Genomic DNA, 13,819 nt, shown 5'->3' with positions numbered 1-13,819 from the left:
TGGATATGTGTAAGGAATATTTGGTTGGTCGCTATGGAAAAATATTGATGTGCTGTGAGAACTCTTACCCCATCCCCCTGAAGCCTCATTGGTTTGGATTGGCATCTTCAAGGAGACGTTAGAATCCCAAATATTTTAGTGCATCATTAAAGAACGCATACCAAAGATGTGGAACAATAAATAAAAAATAAAAAAAATAGGCTACTCTCTACCAAATCAGAGTAGCTGGCTCATTTCTCTACCAAATTGGCAAAGATGCCTTATGATTCGCTATTTTAAGAATTACTGAATTATCTTTAAGACTATTTTTGTCAATCGTAGGAGAATTGCTCATTGTGATGTTCGCTGTTTTAATCCATTACAAGCCGCCAAGTTGGTATCTGGTCCCTCATACTGTCAAGTCGCGCGTGATTTTATATAGTGTCCGTCTCATCATTGCCAACTTATTTCAGAATTTCATGAATGTGATATAAAGTTGCTTAGCCAACCCAAGGTTATGAAAGACTGGTTTAAGGGTGGATTCAACTCTAGAGCCCAGTTAAAACTTCAAACCAGATTCTAAGTTTCGCCTAGCTTATATGGCGCCTTAGGAGGCGTTCGGTATGCGGACTAAATTATCCCGAAACCAAGTTTGATGGGATAAGGTGGGATATTCAGAATTAAGTCTGGGACTAAGTTTAAGCTATGTTTGGTTGACGATGTAAATTTATCATAGGATAAATTTATAAAGTCAACCAAAATAGTAAGTATAACTTTAATACCACATTTTATCCCACCTTATCCCGCATACCAAACGATCCCTTTAATGTATATGCTTAAGTGAGGCATCCCCAATAGCCTGTGCTGTGTCTTTGACGGAGAAGTATTAGGCAATAGATAGACCTAGTAAATCGATACATAAATTGCTAAAAACTCTTATGAATATCTAGTGCTTAGGTTCATTGCAAGGAAACTACCTGCAAAAAACATACAACTACATGTTTTTGTCAAATAAGAATTTTACAGTGATCCTCAAACTTCTATACTTTTTATATTTCGCTTACTTAGTTATTCAATTATGTTGTCCAAATAGTTGTATGGTTATATTTCCTTACGTATCACATATTCGTGTAGGTTTTTTATTCTTTTTTGGGACTTTTACCAAGTTATACTATATTAGAAACTTATTTACCAATGTTGTCTATGTTTATAGTTTTTAATAAGTATCTAGGTTTTTCTTACAAATTGTGCAAATTGCTCCTTAAAAGGCTCTCACCCCATTATTAGTGCCTTCAATTAAGGGATTCAATTATATCCTTTCCTTTTTTTCCCCTCTCCTCTTCTCTCTCCTTTTTTTTTTACGACAAAATTCCTCAATCTACGCCCAGAATCTCCATCTTCTCTCTTTCCACCATTGCCGACAATTTTATATTATTAAATCATCAATTGCATCGTTCTTTTGCTAGGAGACCGAACAACACTGAAAATGAAGAAATATCCAGGAATTGTATGATAAATATATCATAATTGTATTTAAATTGTATCAGATACATCAATACGTAAAACGTGATTGTATCATACTTGTATCACAGTTGTTTATAACTTGTAGATGGTACCTGATACAATACTAATAAATTAATATATAATTATCATATATTTGTGATACAAATTGTGAAATTCGTCACGATCTCACAAATGCTCACAATTCAAATACAAATTTGATACAATCGTGAAAGAATTCTTACACAATTCTGATACAACCTAAAACCGACTCTAAACTTAAACTGATACAATATCGTATTATACTTGTATTAGTATTGCATCATGTATTGTTTTAGTTATAAAATTGTGATACAATTCTAAATTATGATACAACTTTGATCTTCATCTTTTTCAAGTTTCAATTTAAAATATCCACCTAGATCCAACTCTAAACTTAAATTATAATACAATATTGTATTTTAATAGTATTAGTATTGTATCATAATTGTCTTAGGTATATATGTATCAAATACAACTCAGATACAATTATGATACCTTTACCATACAATCGTAATACAATTCCGAAACTTCATCTTACTCGAGCTTCATTATGAAACTCAACCTAAAACCAACTTTAATCTAGAGTGAAGCTTACCCACAACTTGATTGTAGAGCAAATCTTGAATTTCTTCTGTATTGTATAAATAAGAATGAGATTTTGGACGATTAAAGAGAGAAATCGTATATCAACAGCTTTGGAAGAGGAAAGAATCTGCAATTTTGGGGGGATAACAGTGGAAGGGGAATGAGTAAGCGAGATTTTTGGGTTAGAAAGATTACGGATATCAATGGGTTTCTTACTGTGGGTAAGTACAAAAAGAGGTGATGATTTTGGAGTTCAGTGGGTTTCTTACGATGATGATTTTGGGTGAGTACAAAGAGAGGTGATGATTTTGGATAAGTATAAAAACAGATAGAGTTTTCCTTGAAAAGGGGAAAAGTATCTTAAATGTAGGGGATTATATGTAACTGATACCCAATATTTAACGTATGTTTCATTTCCTCCTTTTAAAGATTTTGTATAAAACTAGTAAATATAGGTATATAAAGTAATTAATAAGGAACCTAATAAAGATAGTAAATAGGTTCTATTATAGTATAGCTAGGTAAAAAATTTCCTCCAGCCCACGCTTTAATCACACTTTGAGCCCAATATTATGACTTTTTCCCCGCTTTTGACTACTCTGGCCTACCCTTGCTTTTCATCTAGTAATCATTTTCGAAAAACTTTTCATATCCTTAACCAGGCATAACTCTGGCACAAACCCACCACACTGAGAAACTTTGAGTTTTAGAAGCGTAATGATGGGTCGCAAAGGTAATAATCTGTGTTCCGCATTTTGATCCCCACAGAAAACAAGAATCCACCGACTTTCTACTAAGTTAAAAAAAAGATAAGCAAAAGATTCGAGAGATTAAAACAAATAGTAATAACTAAAAAATCATCTTTGCGTCTATCTATATCTCCCTTCAGAAAGGGGAAAGAAATGATTTAGGATGCAAACTTATATATAACTTAACCTCGGCAATCCGAGATTAAAAGACTAAAAACTATTAAAATTATCTACAATAACTCTGACATTTTTATCAAGCGAACGCTACTCTCAACATTTACATTTGAGTAGTTTACTCTGGAAGAAAATATTTGTACATGAAATGCACATCTTCGTCTAGATAACCGTAGATAAATTCTTCTGTAAACATTTGATAATTCCATTTACACATCTAATAGTTAAAAACATCTTACTTTTACAAACACCTTGAAGAAACAGAAATGCGACTTAATCCCTCTCCTCCAGAACTGTTTACTAAAATTACTCTGGAAGAGAAAACTGAAAGTCCCAGTAAAACCACAGGAATAGAGATGAAGAAAAGAAACAAGGTGGTAAGGGGATCTGGGCAGGTTAGATGACCTTTAGACAGGAACATAAGGAGATATTAACACTTTACACATCCATTAATGAACAGAAGAAACTGATCCTCGACGAAGGATATTCATTCAATGTAAGGCTAATTTACAAAATAGAACAAGGATAACAATGGTACCTTAAAGGTGTTCGTCATGGTTTCCTTTCAGGTGACCATTCAAACTTGCCAAGCCTTCCTTTGTTCTGGTTAATGCTGTGTATGTACTGCTTGACATACTTGTGGTTCATCTCAAACATAAAAGTCATTTCCCGTATCTGCAAAAGTGCAGTATGTTCCATAAATTATAAAACTGTAAGACTCCAGCGAAGGAAAATATCATAATAGAGAACATTGCATGACCTCGACCATTTACAATTATTACGCAGGGGGTAATATGAAATGAAGATACTGCAGGCATTTTAGGTATACGCAAGTGTAGCTTAGATGGATTTTCTCTTCATTGTCATGACTGAATAATACACTCACCAATTACCCTCTTGACCACCCCCCCCCCCTCTTCCCAATATCCCCCACCCTCGCCCCTGCAGAGGCGATCAGGGGAAGGGGTAACAAGTCATAGCACTTAAGAAGAAATTGAAATAAACGGAAAAATCATGGCATGACAGGAAATTTACAAAAACATATCTTTATTGGTAGATTGGGAGATGCGACATTCGAGCCAGGTTAGGCCAAATAAAATTTATCCAGTGGTAGATGTAGTCTAATATCCACATGAAACCAATAGAAAGCTACCACTTCTCAAATCCATATCTCAACTGCAAAACATATAGTATTTGAACTTCAGGATTGATTTTTCACGAACTTAAAAGGGAAGCAACACCAATGTAAGTCTCTAGTAAAAAGGTACAACAAAGGTAATCAATAATTTATGAAGAAAACATGACCAAGCTGTTTGATGGTTTCATATTTAGTGGTGAAGAACTTTGAGTGGACAAGGCCAAGCTTTTTGGCAATATAATGATGGTAAAAACAACCCTTCTACTACCAATTCAGCTTTGAATTTGGTTAACAGTCTTTGTGATGGCAAAATGGAAATCCCTAATGCATGTAGTCGTGGATGTTGGTCAAAGCTTGGAAGGAGTATGGAGCATTTTAGTCAACTTGCTTTACAAATAAACACCATCTTAGAATAAAATCAATGCAGAGAATTCATATAGCAGATGACACCTAATTTAGGATTGATGGTTGTTGATTGATTAATTGAAACACCATCCTACTGTGGAGAGAAGGTCCAAAATATGTATTAGATTAAAAGTGTTTAGTTTTCTACAGAGAAGATTTAGGAGCCCCACGGGCTCCCGTCTAGTGGTAAGAGCACAAGGCGTGATGTGTGAATCAAGCGCACTTCACAATTCAGATCCTGCCGCAAATAATATCCCGGTATTTAAGGAGAAGGGTAGAGTGGCGGGCCCATTATCCAACAAGTTTGGAACTGTGTGCTGCCTGCCCTCGGGAATTTTTCGGTTTTCATATTAAAGAAAAGGGATAAAAGGTCTAATTAACTCGTCATTCTTTCCTTGTTGATTTCTTTTAAGTTTCCTTTATTTTGAAAATCTTTTCTATTTATGTGTTGCTTTCATCTAGCATTTTATTGATGTTATTTTGCAGTTACGTTGATTATGTACTTCAATGTTTTGTTGTCAACGGCTAAAAATACAAATTTTAAGGTTTTGTTGAATTTTCTTGTTTAGAAAGACACTTCTTGTATTTCTGTATCATATACAGATAAATCGGACATTTGGAATATAAATTAGGGCAGTGGATAAAATATAAGCTCTGGCGATGGAAATAAAAGATTTAATAGTAATAACCAAATGTTGGATCCAAAAATGGTGGAAAAGATACAGGCCAGGTTGCAATCCTACTACCTAACAAGTAACAACCACCAGTCCAGTTCTTAATCGCACTTTATCATGTCAGATATGCCAAAGCACATAATTTGCCATCATTTTTTCTATTAACGTGATCAAGAATGTGTTTTACACATCAACTTCCAGCAAATGCTTTGTAATTTTTCTTTATCATACCTCAACTCATAGTTTAGAAATATATGGTTTGAAGATCCTTATTTCTTTGACATGAAAAGCAATGTTTGTAAAGCAATGTGGAATATTTGTTAGAGAGGATCTCCGACAATTAAATAAATAAGGAGCAAGAGTCATAGGACGGGAGTACTATCAACCACAAAGCTGAACTTCCAAGACAAAGATGTAGGTAATATGCAAGAAAACGTGTCCCTTGAAGGTAAGGAGAGTGACATACCTCTATCACACTACTAGTGCTAAGAGTCAGATACTGTCCAGTATCAACTGACTTGCCATTCACTGCTATTGAGCACCTCCCTAGATTCTTCAGACAGAAGGATCCATCCGATTCCATCTTGATGCTTGCCTAAGTAAGAACACGTGGAGAAATGACCAAAAAACGCATCCATCTAATGCAAAACAATAAGGACAGCACAACATATAACTGTATGTCCCAGGAAATTTTACTAGCTGACATAGAACTATAGAAGGCATTCTGAACTAAAGAACCTTAGAAATATTTACCTCCACCAAAATGATATAAACAAAAAAGCAATATATTGTCTAGAACTGACTGTTGCAATGTTTCATCACGATGTCTTCTAGCCTCACCACCCAAGTGCCATTACCTGGTTTTTCCTTAAAAGTAACCCACAATTGTGTTTTAGCCATCATCAACCAAACATTGTGACTTCCAGTGCTTGATAAAATTGCATAGGTAATTTCTTTATTAAAAAGACATTGCATAGCTGATTAAGCCACATCACTTTTTATGCTCGTACATTATTACATTGAAAGAATTAAAAAGCTCCAAAAGAATCTCCTTCACTGAAGTTTTAACATCAAGTTGTAACATCAAAAGGCACAAAAAACAAAGTCACAAGAAATCATCATATTGTTTGACATGTCTCCTCTTCATAGAGTACATGAAACACAAATTATGTCTCAAGGAGTACTCCAATATCATTCTTAACAAAGAAATAATAGCATAACATAGAAGATGCAAACTAAATAATTCTACCTGACGCCGAGATATTTTGTTAGCTCGGCCTTCTTTTCGTAAATCAATGTCAACCTCAACATCTTCAGTGGATCTTCCAAGTATGACCTACAAAAGCAAGCTCACTTGATCAATAATGAAAATGGGAAAGCTTTACAATAATCAGGGTTTGATTTCCCCTATTAAAGCTGCAAAACCATATAGTGCTGAAACTCCACTAAGAAAGGGTGAAGAGGTCATTTGAAAAGGGCTTAGCTACGATACAATCAAGAGGCAGTTAGAGTAGGAGTATACTAAGATGAGATGTCGAATCAATTAGCTGTAAATCCTTGTAAAAGTTTGGATAAAGAAAAATAATGAGACTAAATCCAAAACAAATATCTTATTTCTGGAGACTAAACAAAGACTTAAAACATATTGCACTTGCTCTTAGCCAAGAGGCCAAGAAAGGTTTTACATTGTGCAAGGCAAGAATCAGGCAGTAGCTGCACAATCCATGTCAATGATATAAATGCCTGATGAAAGACAAGGCACTCTGAGAAAAGTACACACGTGAGAACGAAAATCACATTTTTTTCTTAAGATAGGGGACTCTTTCAAGCATTATTAATGGTTTTATAATTTTTACTCATAACGTCATAACCCGAGACTAGGCTATTCTATTAATCTCAATCAGAATAGGGTATTATAGGAATTTCATATTTTGTAATAATTTTTCCAGGAAATCCACACAGCGGTCTCCAGCCAAGTTTCCTAGTAGGCTTTGAGGTCAAGTTACACTATATTTCTTTATTGTTTACTGGTGTTACAAGTAGGAACAAGAAATTTATCCCTATAAATTACATCTAGTCTTTCATTTTATTTTATTTTTGGGATAAGGTATATGTATTCTTTCAGTTTAGTGGTGGAAAACTATAATCATTGAGTGAAAGTTATGTAGCTTCTTTGGTGCATATGTGACCTAGGGAAACTTTTTCTGCTTCGTATTAAATGGAACAAGAGGATGCCCCAAAGGGAAGCAATTACAAGGCCACATGAAAAAAGTCTGAAAATCAGTCTATAATACTAAAACTAAAACCTCAAAGGAACAGCCGCGTAGAAAATAGAGATCATAGATGTGGAAGAGCAATGCCCCAGCAGAAAGAATACAAATAAAGAAAGAGAGAGAGAGACAGAGAAGACGAAAGCTGCTAGACTAAAGGAGACTTTTGATTGCTATAATTATAATCATTCAATTGAATAACAAATGATGCAGGTCACAATCTAATATATTTACCTCGGTCTTCCGAATATAGTGCCTCATATGACGTCCATATAGGATAGCAAAGGCCCCTCGAGGTGTCATTTCTCTTCGCGAACAAGAACGAGCACACTGTTCCAACCTGATGGTAGTCCTTTTGAAGTCTTCAGCCTGATACTTTGACTCTGAATATCACATAACCCAACGCCAACAGTTCAAATCATAGTAATCTACATCATATAGCATAATAATAGGCATTTTATTTTTCACTGTGATGTAAAAAAACAGTAGCTTCACTATATGACACACCCATTAGCTGTTGGGGTAATCAGCAGTAGATAGTCACACACCTGTAAATGTATCGATGACTAAATACGGATGTTATCTGTGTGTAAGACTATAAGTTTGGCACAACAATCATGAGAAGAAGAATAAACAGATGTAAAAGTGATACCACAGAGTAGGTACATTCAAGTTTAAAAAGCTTGCTCCACATGATTTATCTCCAGTAAAAGCTACAAAGGAACACAATCCATTCAATTTCAAATAACTCACCTTGCCTAGTTGTATATGGGTCTTGATCTTGTGGATCTAAGTCCATATCTAGTATCTGAATATTGAAATCCCAAGGTCAAAAGGTTATATCTACTTTGGTAACTCTATAGATGAGATTAGCTTAAAGAAGAAAAGTTCAGGAATTACCAAAGCTTCAACATCAGAAAAATAAGGTACATCGTCATCGCTCTGAGGTTCTTCCAGTTCTGATGTTGAAGGGTTAATTGCTGGCTCTGTAGCAGCCGCTCTGACAGAGCTTGATTCGCCAAATTGTGGCATCTTGATGAAAGTAGCAGGAGGGTGCCCCACCTGCCGCCAACAAATAAGCAGCTCTATAGGTATCATTCGGAAATGCTAAGAAGTTCAAGGAAGAAAGTATAGATAATATTTCAAGTTTTGATACCCCTCTAACTCTAGCAATATCCTCCTCTCGCACATCATCTTTAGATACTTCTGCATTTGCAGTAAATGATCTGCTTTGACATGCGACTCCAGCACCCTTCTTAGCATCACCAGGAAGTGCCGGCAAAGCAGTAGTACCAGACACCTTTACATGGGCAGTATTGACGGATGGCTGCACCGGGCGTGTTTCTCCAAAGATGTTTGGTGCAACCTTATTAGTCCATGCAAAAGATTTGACGGAATCTTTTCCACGAGTGAAGGAGTTAACTCTTTGTTCATTTTTAATACTAGCTGATGACAGGTCCATGGAACTTTGACCAATTGGTTGAGTTGCAGTCGAAGCAAATGATGTAGAAGGGTGGATAAGCAAGAAGATATCGTCATTACAAGGAATTTCCGTATCCTCAGTGTTCAGTGTACAATGCATATTCCCATCAGTAAGCTGTCTTATATCAGGATTTAATGATGATGCGGATGACAAATTAACTTCACAGTCAGATCTTACATCTTGCCTAAGCAGGGAGGAAGTGTTCACTTCTGATCCTAAAGGATTGAAATCATCAGGAACTGCAACATTTGCATTCGAATCATTAACTACTTCAGATTCACGGTTGTCTGAACCACCTTCTGGAATATCGCTAGGAGAATCTGGGAGGAGCTTAAGATTAGCTTTACACAAGTTGTCCGCTGAATCTTTCCCATCCACTTCCATCAAGAGGATATCATCCTCATTTGAAAGGTTCAAGAGTGAATCTGGGAGATCCGTGAATTCACCATCTGAGGTAGCTGATGAATCAATAAAATCAGTGCTACCAGTCCTGACCCCCACCATTGCTCCTGCAAAGACAAAATTATACATACATGAACACTTATCATAACTATTGCCATCACTAGGAAAAGACCTTGTTAACGGCTTATAACATATCTCCAATGCTAATCCTGCTACATTTTCCATTGTGTTCCAAAAAGGAAGAATGACTGAACAGATGGAAATTCCAGTGTATGAAATGAAGAGTTCTGACCTGAGTTTGGGGAGTGGGAATGCTGTCTGCTTCCAAATCCACAAAGACCCCTACAGATATTTTGATGGTTGTCACTTCTTGAGTGAAAGGTAGACAACTGTTTTCCTTCAGGACCACCAAAGATCTTTCTCTCGGGAGATAACTGTGATAGGCAGGGCCGCTTAACACCCAAGCACTTTTCAAAGTCAATGGAATTGTCTTTAAGAACATCAGGAATTTCTCTGTCTTCCATATCAGGCTGAAAAGAATTCCTCCTCTCTTCTCTTAATGATGAAGCGGAAAACTCTTCCAAAAACCTACTTTCTCTTAGAACTCCATCTGGACTATTATTGTCTACTGAAATTGAACACCTACTGTTATAGGCTATACGGGAATTCGCAATGGCAGATGTGACAGGCATGTCTTCAAGTGCTTCTGGGAAAGCATTGCGCAAGATATCCAGATCTGATTCTTGAAGCCCAAGGTCATCTGAGATACAATTCCCAAGCATATAGTTCCCATCACGAGACTGAGCATCAATTCTAACATGCTGCCTAAAATCAGTTCCATGTCCATTGCATTCATGTACATTTGGCTCATCCAGAAAGCCTAGATCTGTGGAGTTGAAAAATTCACTTCGAAATTTCTTCCGCATCGCATAGTATTGTTTACGAATGCTGTCTACTTTCCTCTTTCCAACAACATCTTTGCTTCCTTTAAAATTATCAGATTTATTAAACTTTGACAATGGATTGATCCCTGAAAGTTCAAGCTCAACCATGCGAGCAGAAGCTGGAGCTGCAACATCAGAATCATACAGGAGAGAATGCCAACGGTCTTGCAGCTCTTGCAACGTGAATCTGCGGGAAAATCGTACTGCCCCTCTAGCAAGGGCTTCTAAGGATGCACCAGCCTGCCAGTATATACAAGGAAAAATGAACAAGTTTATTTAAAAATAAAACAACTGAGTAAGACTTGGCTATGAAGCAGCAAGTAGATTTAGAGTGCTGATAAAAAAAATATATGTGGAGTATTGTTCCAAGCAACAGTAGACGGTGAAAAGAGACGGACAAGTTCTTCAAGAGAAAATAACTGAAGCATTTCTATCCTCATCAATGTGAGCCAAGGTAAAGTAAGAACATATTAACTTTGTAAGATGCAACACAAAAATATTATTTTTTTTATAGGTAATAAACATTTCATAAATTCTTGCACTAAGCTAGTGCATCAGGCATAATTATGCAAACACAAAAATATAGTATTAAGAAATGAACCTTGGGCCTAACTCAACCCCAAAAGCTAGATCATGAGGAAAGGGTTTCCCAAGACCATATAAGGAGACCACAATCCATTTCCCTCACCAATGGGGACGCATAACTTATAGAAAGCAGATTCGGTTCAGGGAGGGACAACTAAAGAAATTCCACAGCTACAGGCCTTCAGTTCACAGGCTGAAAAAATGTCAATTCCTAGTAAAACAGTGAAGAGGGGCAATGAGACTCGAAGGTTATGGTCAAATCTAAGAACTGGAGTACTTAATAGCAATCATCGTTTAGCTATTAATAACAACTGACACATTAGTGCCTTTCGGGACATTGACTAAAAAAAGACGTACATTACCTGATGTAAAAATAAATATAAACGAAGAACTAGATCATTTTTATCCTTAAAACATCTCACAGTTGCAATCTGCTCGAAGCTAAAACTTCATCACGTAATATGCAACTACCTGAGCAACAAACATGTAAAATTCGCCGAATCTCTAGTATCATTTGTTAAACTCAGTATTCTCGTATTTAACCCCAATTTAACGAAAATTTTAAGAGCATGAATTTTTCATGTACCTCGCATTTCCAGCAAATTATCTACCTTAAAATCTAACTCTTCATGCCTTAGCATTTCTATATCATCACTATCAAGTCAATTTTCTAATGTTGAAATTGATTGAACTGGTTTAAACGCTGAAAATTACAATAGCACATATATGCCTAATGAAAAACAATAGGTCAGAAAATACATAAAATACAAAAGCGAAAATGATCACAAATTAATGCGGAAGTAGATAGCGTCGAGTCGAAGATTAAGTGTAACCTCGACGGCGTTCTTCAAGAGGAGGTCGTCTTCGGGAATCCAGGAAACGGGAACTGGAGCAGCACTTGCCATCTCCATCCTGTAAACCCTAGTCCCTAAAATTCAGCTTGATTCCAGAATTAGGAGAGGTACAATTATCATTCTCAATTCTGGTTTGAGAGAGGGGAAAACTGATTGCGGAAAGTGGATTGCGGAATATTGAACTCAGTGTGATGGTTCGGAATCGGAACTTTGGGTGAAAGTGAGAAACTGAGATTTTGGAAATGTTTTTATAGCTTTTTTGTTGTGAGAGCGATGTCACGACGCGGGTAACGTGCTCCACGGAATCCAGATATTTCCGTAATACTTTAACGGCCCTTTTGTTCTCGTTTTTCAATTTTCGAATCACTCGTACATTTTATGATTTTGAGGGCTTAGTTTAAAGTTGAATGATTTTTAATGAGTTACTACTCCCTTCGGTCCAAAATAAGTGATTTTTTGGTCTTTTTTTGTGGTCCAAAATAAGTGATTTTTTTAGATTTCAAGAATGAATTAATTATTTTTTTCCTACATTACCCTTGGAGTAAATAGTGTTGGAGTATGAGGGTGTTTGGATTGGCTTTTAAGCTGGTCAAATTAGCTTTTAAGCTCTTTTTAGCTTTTTTCAGTGTTTGGCAAAGTTAAAAAATCCTTAAAATAAGTTAAAAACTGCTTAAAACAAGCCAAAAGCAATAAGCTGGGCAATCCCAACTTACTGCTTTTTGGCTTAAAAGCTATTTCTGCTGAAAAGCTACTCTTTTTAAGCCAATCCAAACGGGCTCTATGTGTTAGGATTGTTTATATGAAGAGATAGTAAAGGTTAATATGGTCAATTTCATTGCTAATTAATGTTAAAAGGTGAATTTCTTATTCTGTGTGAAAACAACTAAAAAATCACTTATTTTGGACCGGAGGAAGTAACTACCAGTTTGTATTTTGGCTATTTACTGAGTGTTCGGTAAGCTTGCAAGTTGATTTGAGCATTTTTGGGCTTATTTATGCTTCGAAAGTGTAAATTAATAATTTTGTTATGAAATACATATTTATATGGATGTCCACTAATCAAATATAACTCCGACTACTCTTCTTCATTATGTAGATAATCCCACTACTTCTTACCATTATGGATGTAACTCTCACACCTCCATGATCTTCCCCCATGTTCTCAATAGTTAATACCATGTTTATGGAGTTCCTTTGTATTACCTATATCATCCTATAAATAGAGGGTTTGGACATCACATTGTATACACTTGAATACATAGAAGAAATAAGATTCTCTCCTCTCTTCCTTTCTACATTGTTGTCTATTTTATTGTTCTATATTGTTACTTTGAGTTAAGTTTCATAAGACGTTATCAGCACGAAGCTTTAATCAACCTAGAAGATATGAATGGTCGACAACCTTGAACCAATTTGGTTGAACCAATGGAAATATGGGCATTATTATGTATGCCATATTAATGTTTAGTTTGCCTCTATTGTCCAGGGAGTATTATTTTTCAAATTATATGATAAATTGTGTATTTAGCTTATGTTAAAATTTAAGATTTGTAGTTGCTTTGTTTAGAAAAAAACTAAGCTTTGATTTTAAGTTTTCATGCTCGTATGGCTGTATATGTCCACTAACTTTATTCCTAGTTCTAAAATTAATCTTATACAATTATAAAATCATGCTATCATTGATTTTCCATGATATTAAAGGATCTTTGTGAAACATTAAAAAGCATTCTGGTCATGTTATGTATTAACGAGGATTTTTAAGATCGATGGCCTAATCTAATTAGATGCAACATTTTTATGCTGATAATTGACAAAGTGATATCATTATATTTTACTAGCCTATTTTGACATCATCTGTATTAAAACAGAATATGCTAGCAATAGTTATTACTTAAGATTATTTGTTTTTTTAAGTTAAGTATATTTAGTTATGTGTTTCAATTCTTGTGTGCATTTTATTTAGTCATTATGCATTAGTTTGCAGTAATACATCACATAGTAATAACGCCACATGGTGACTCTCTTATTGACATGT

At 35.6% G+C, this 13,819-nt stretch overlaps 1 protein-coding gene across 1 annotated transcript; it reads right to left on the bottom strand.

The window, feature by feature from the left end:
• Nucleotides 1-3,190: 3,190 nt before the first annotated feature.
• Nucleotides 3,191-12,079, bottom strand: LOC109210979. Its single transcript, XM_019374462.1, has 9 exons — nucleotides 11,764-12,079; nucleotides 9,694-10,585; nucleotides 8,673-9,508; nucleotides 8,417-8,578; nucleotides 8,270-8,324; nucleotides 7,751-7,899; nucleotides 6,496-6,582; nucleotides 5,713-5,841; nucleotides 3,191-3,704 (listed from the first exon to the last, which is right to left on the bottom strand). The coding sequence occupies exons 1-9, from the start codon at nucleotides 11,839-11,841 to the stop codon at nucleotides 3,582-3,584; spliced, it is 2,511 nt and encodes an 836-aa protein (XP_019230007.1). The 5' UTR covers nucleotides 11,842-12,079; the 3' UTR covers nucleotides 3,191-3,581.
• Between the last annotated feature and the right edge of the window lie 1,740 nt (nucleotides 12,080-13,819).

This window comes from Nicotiana attenuata, unplaced genomic scaffold (assembly GCF_001879085.1).
Source record: "Nicotiana attenuata strain UT unplaced genomic scaffold, NIATTr2, whole genome shotgun sequence".
NCBI lineage: Eukaryota > Viridiplantae > Streptophyta > Magnoliopsida > Solanales > Solanaceae > Nicotiana > Nicotiana attenuata.
The sequence above is the reverse complement of the archived record's forward strand: the minus strand, read 5'-3'. Positions and strand labels throughout refer to the sequence as shown.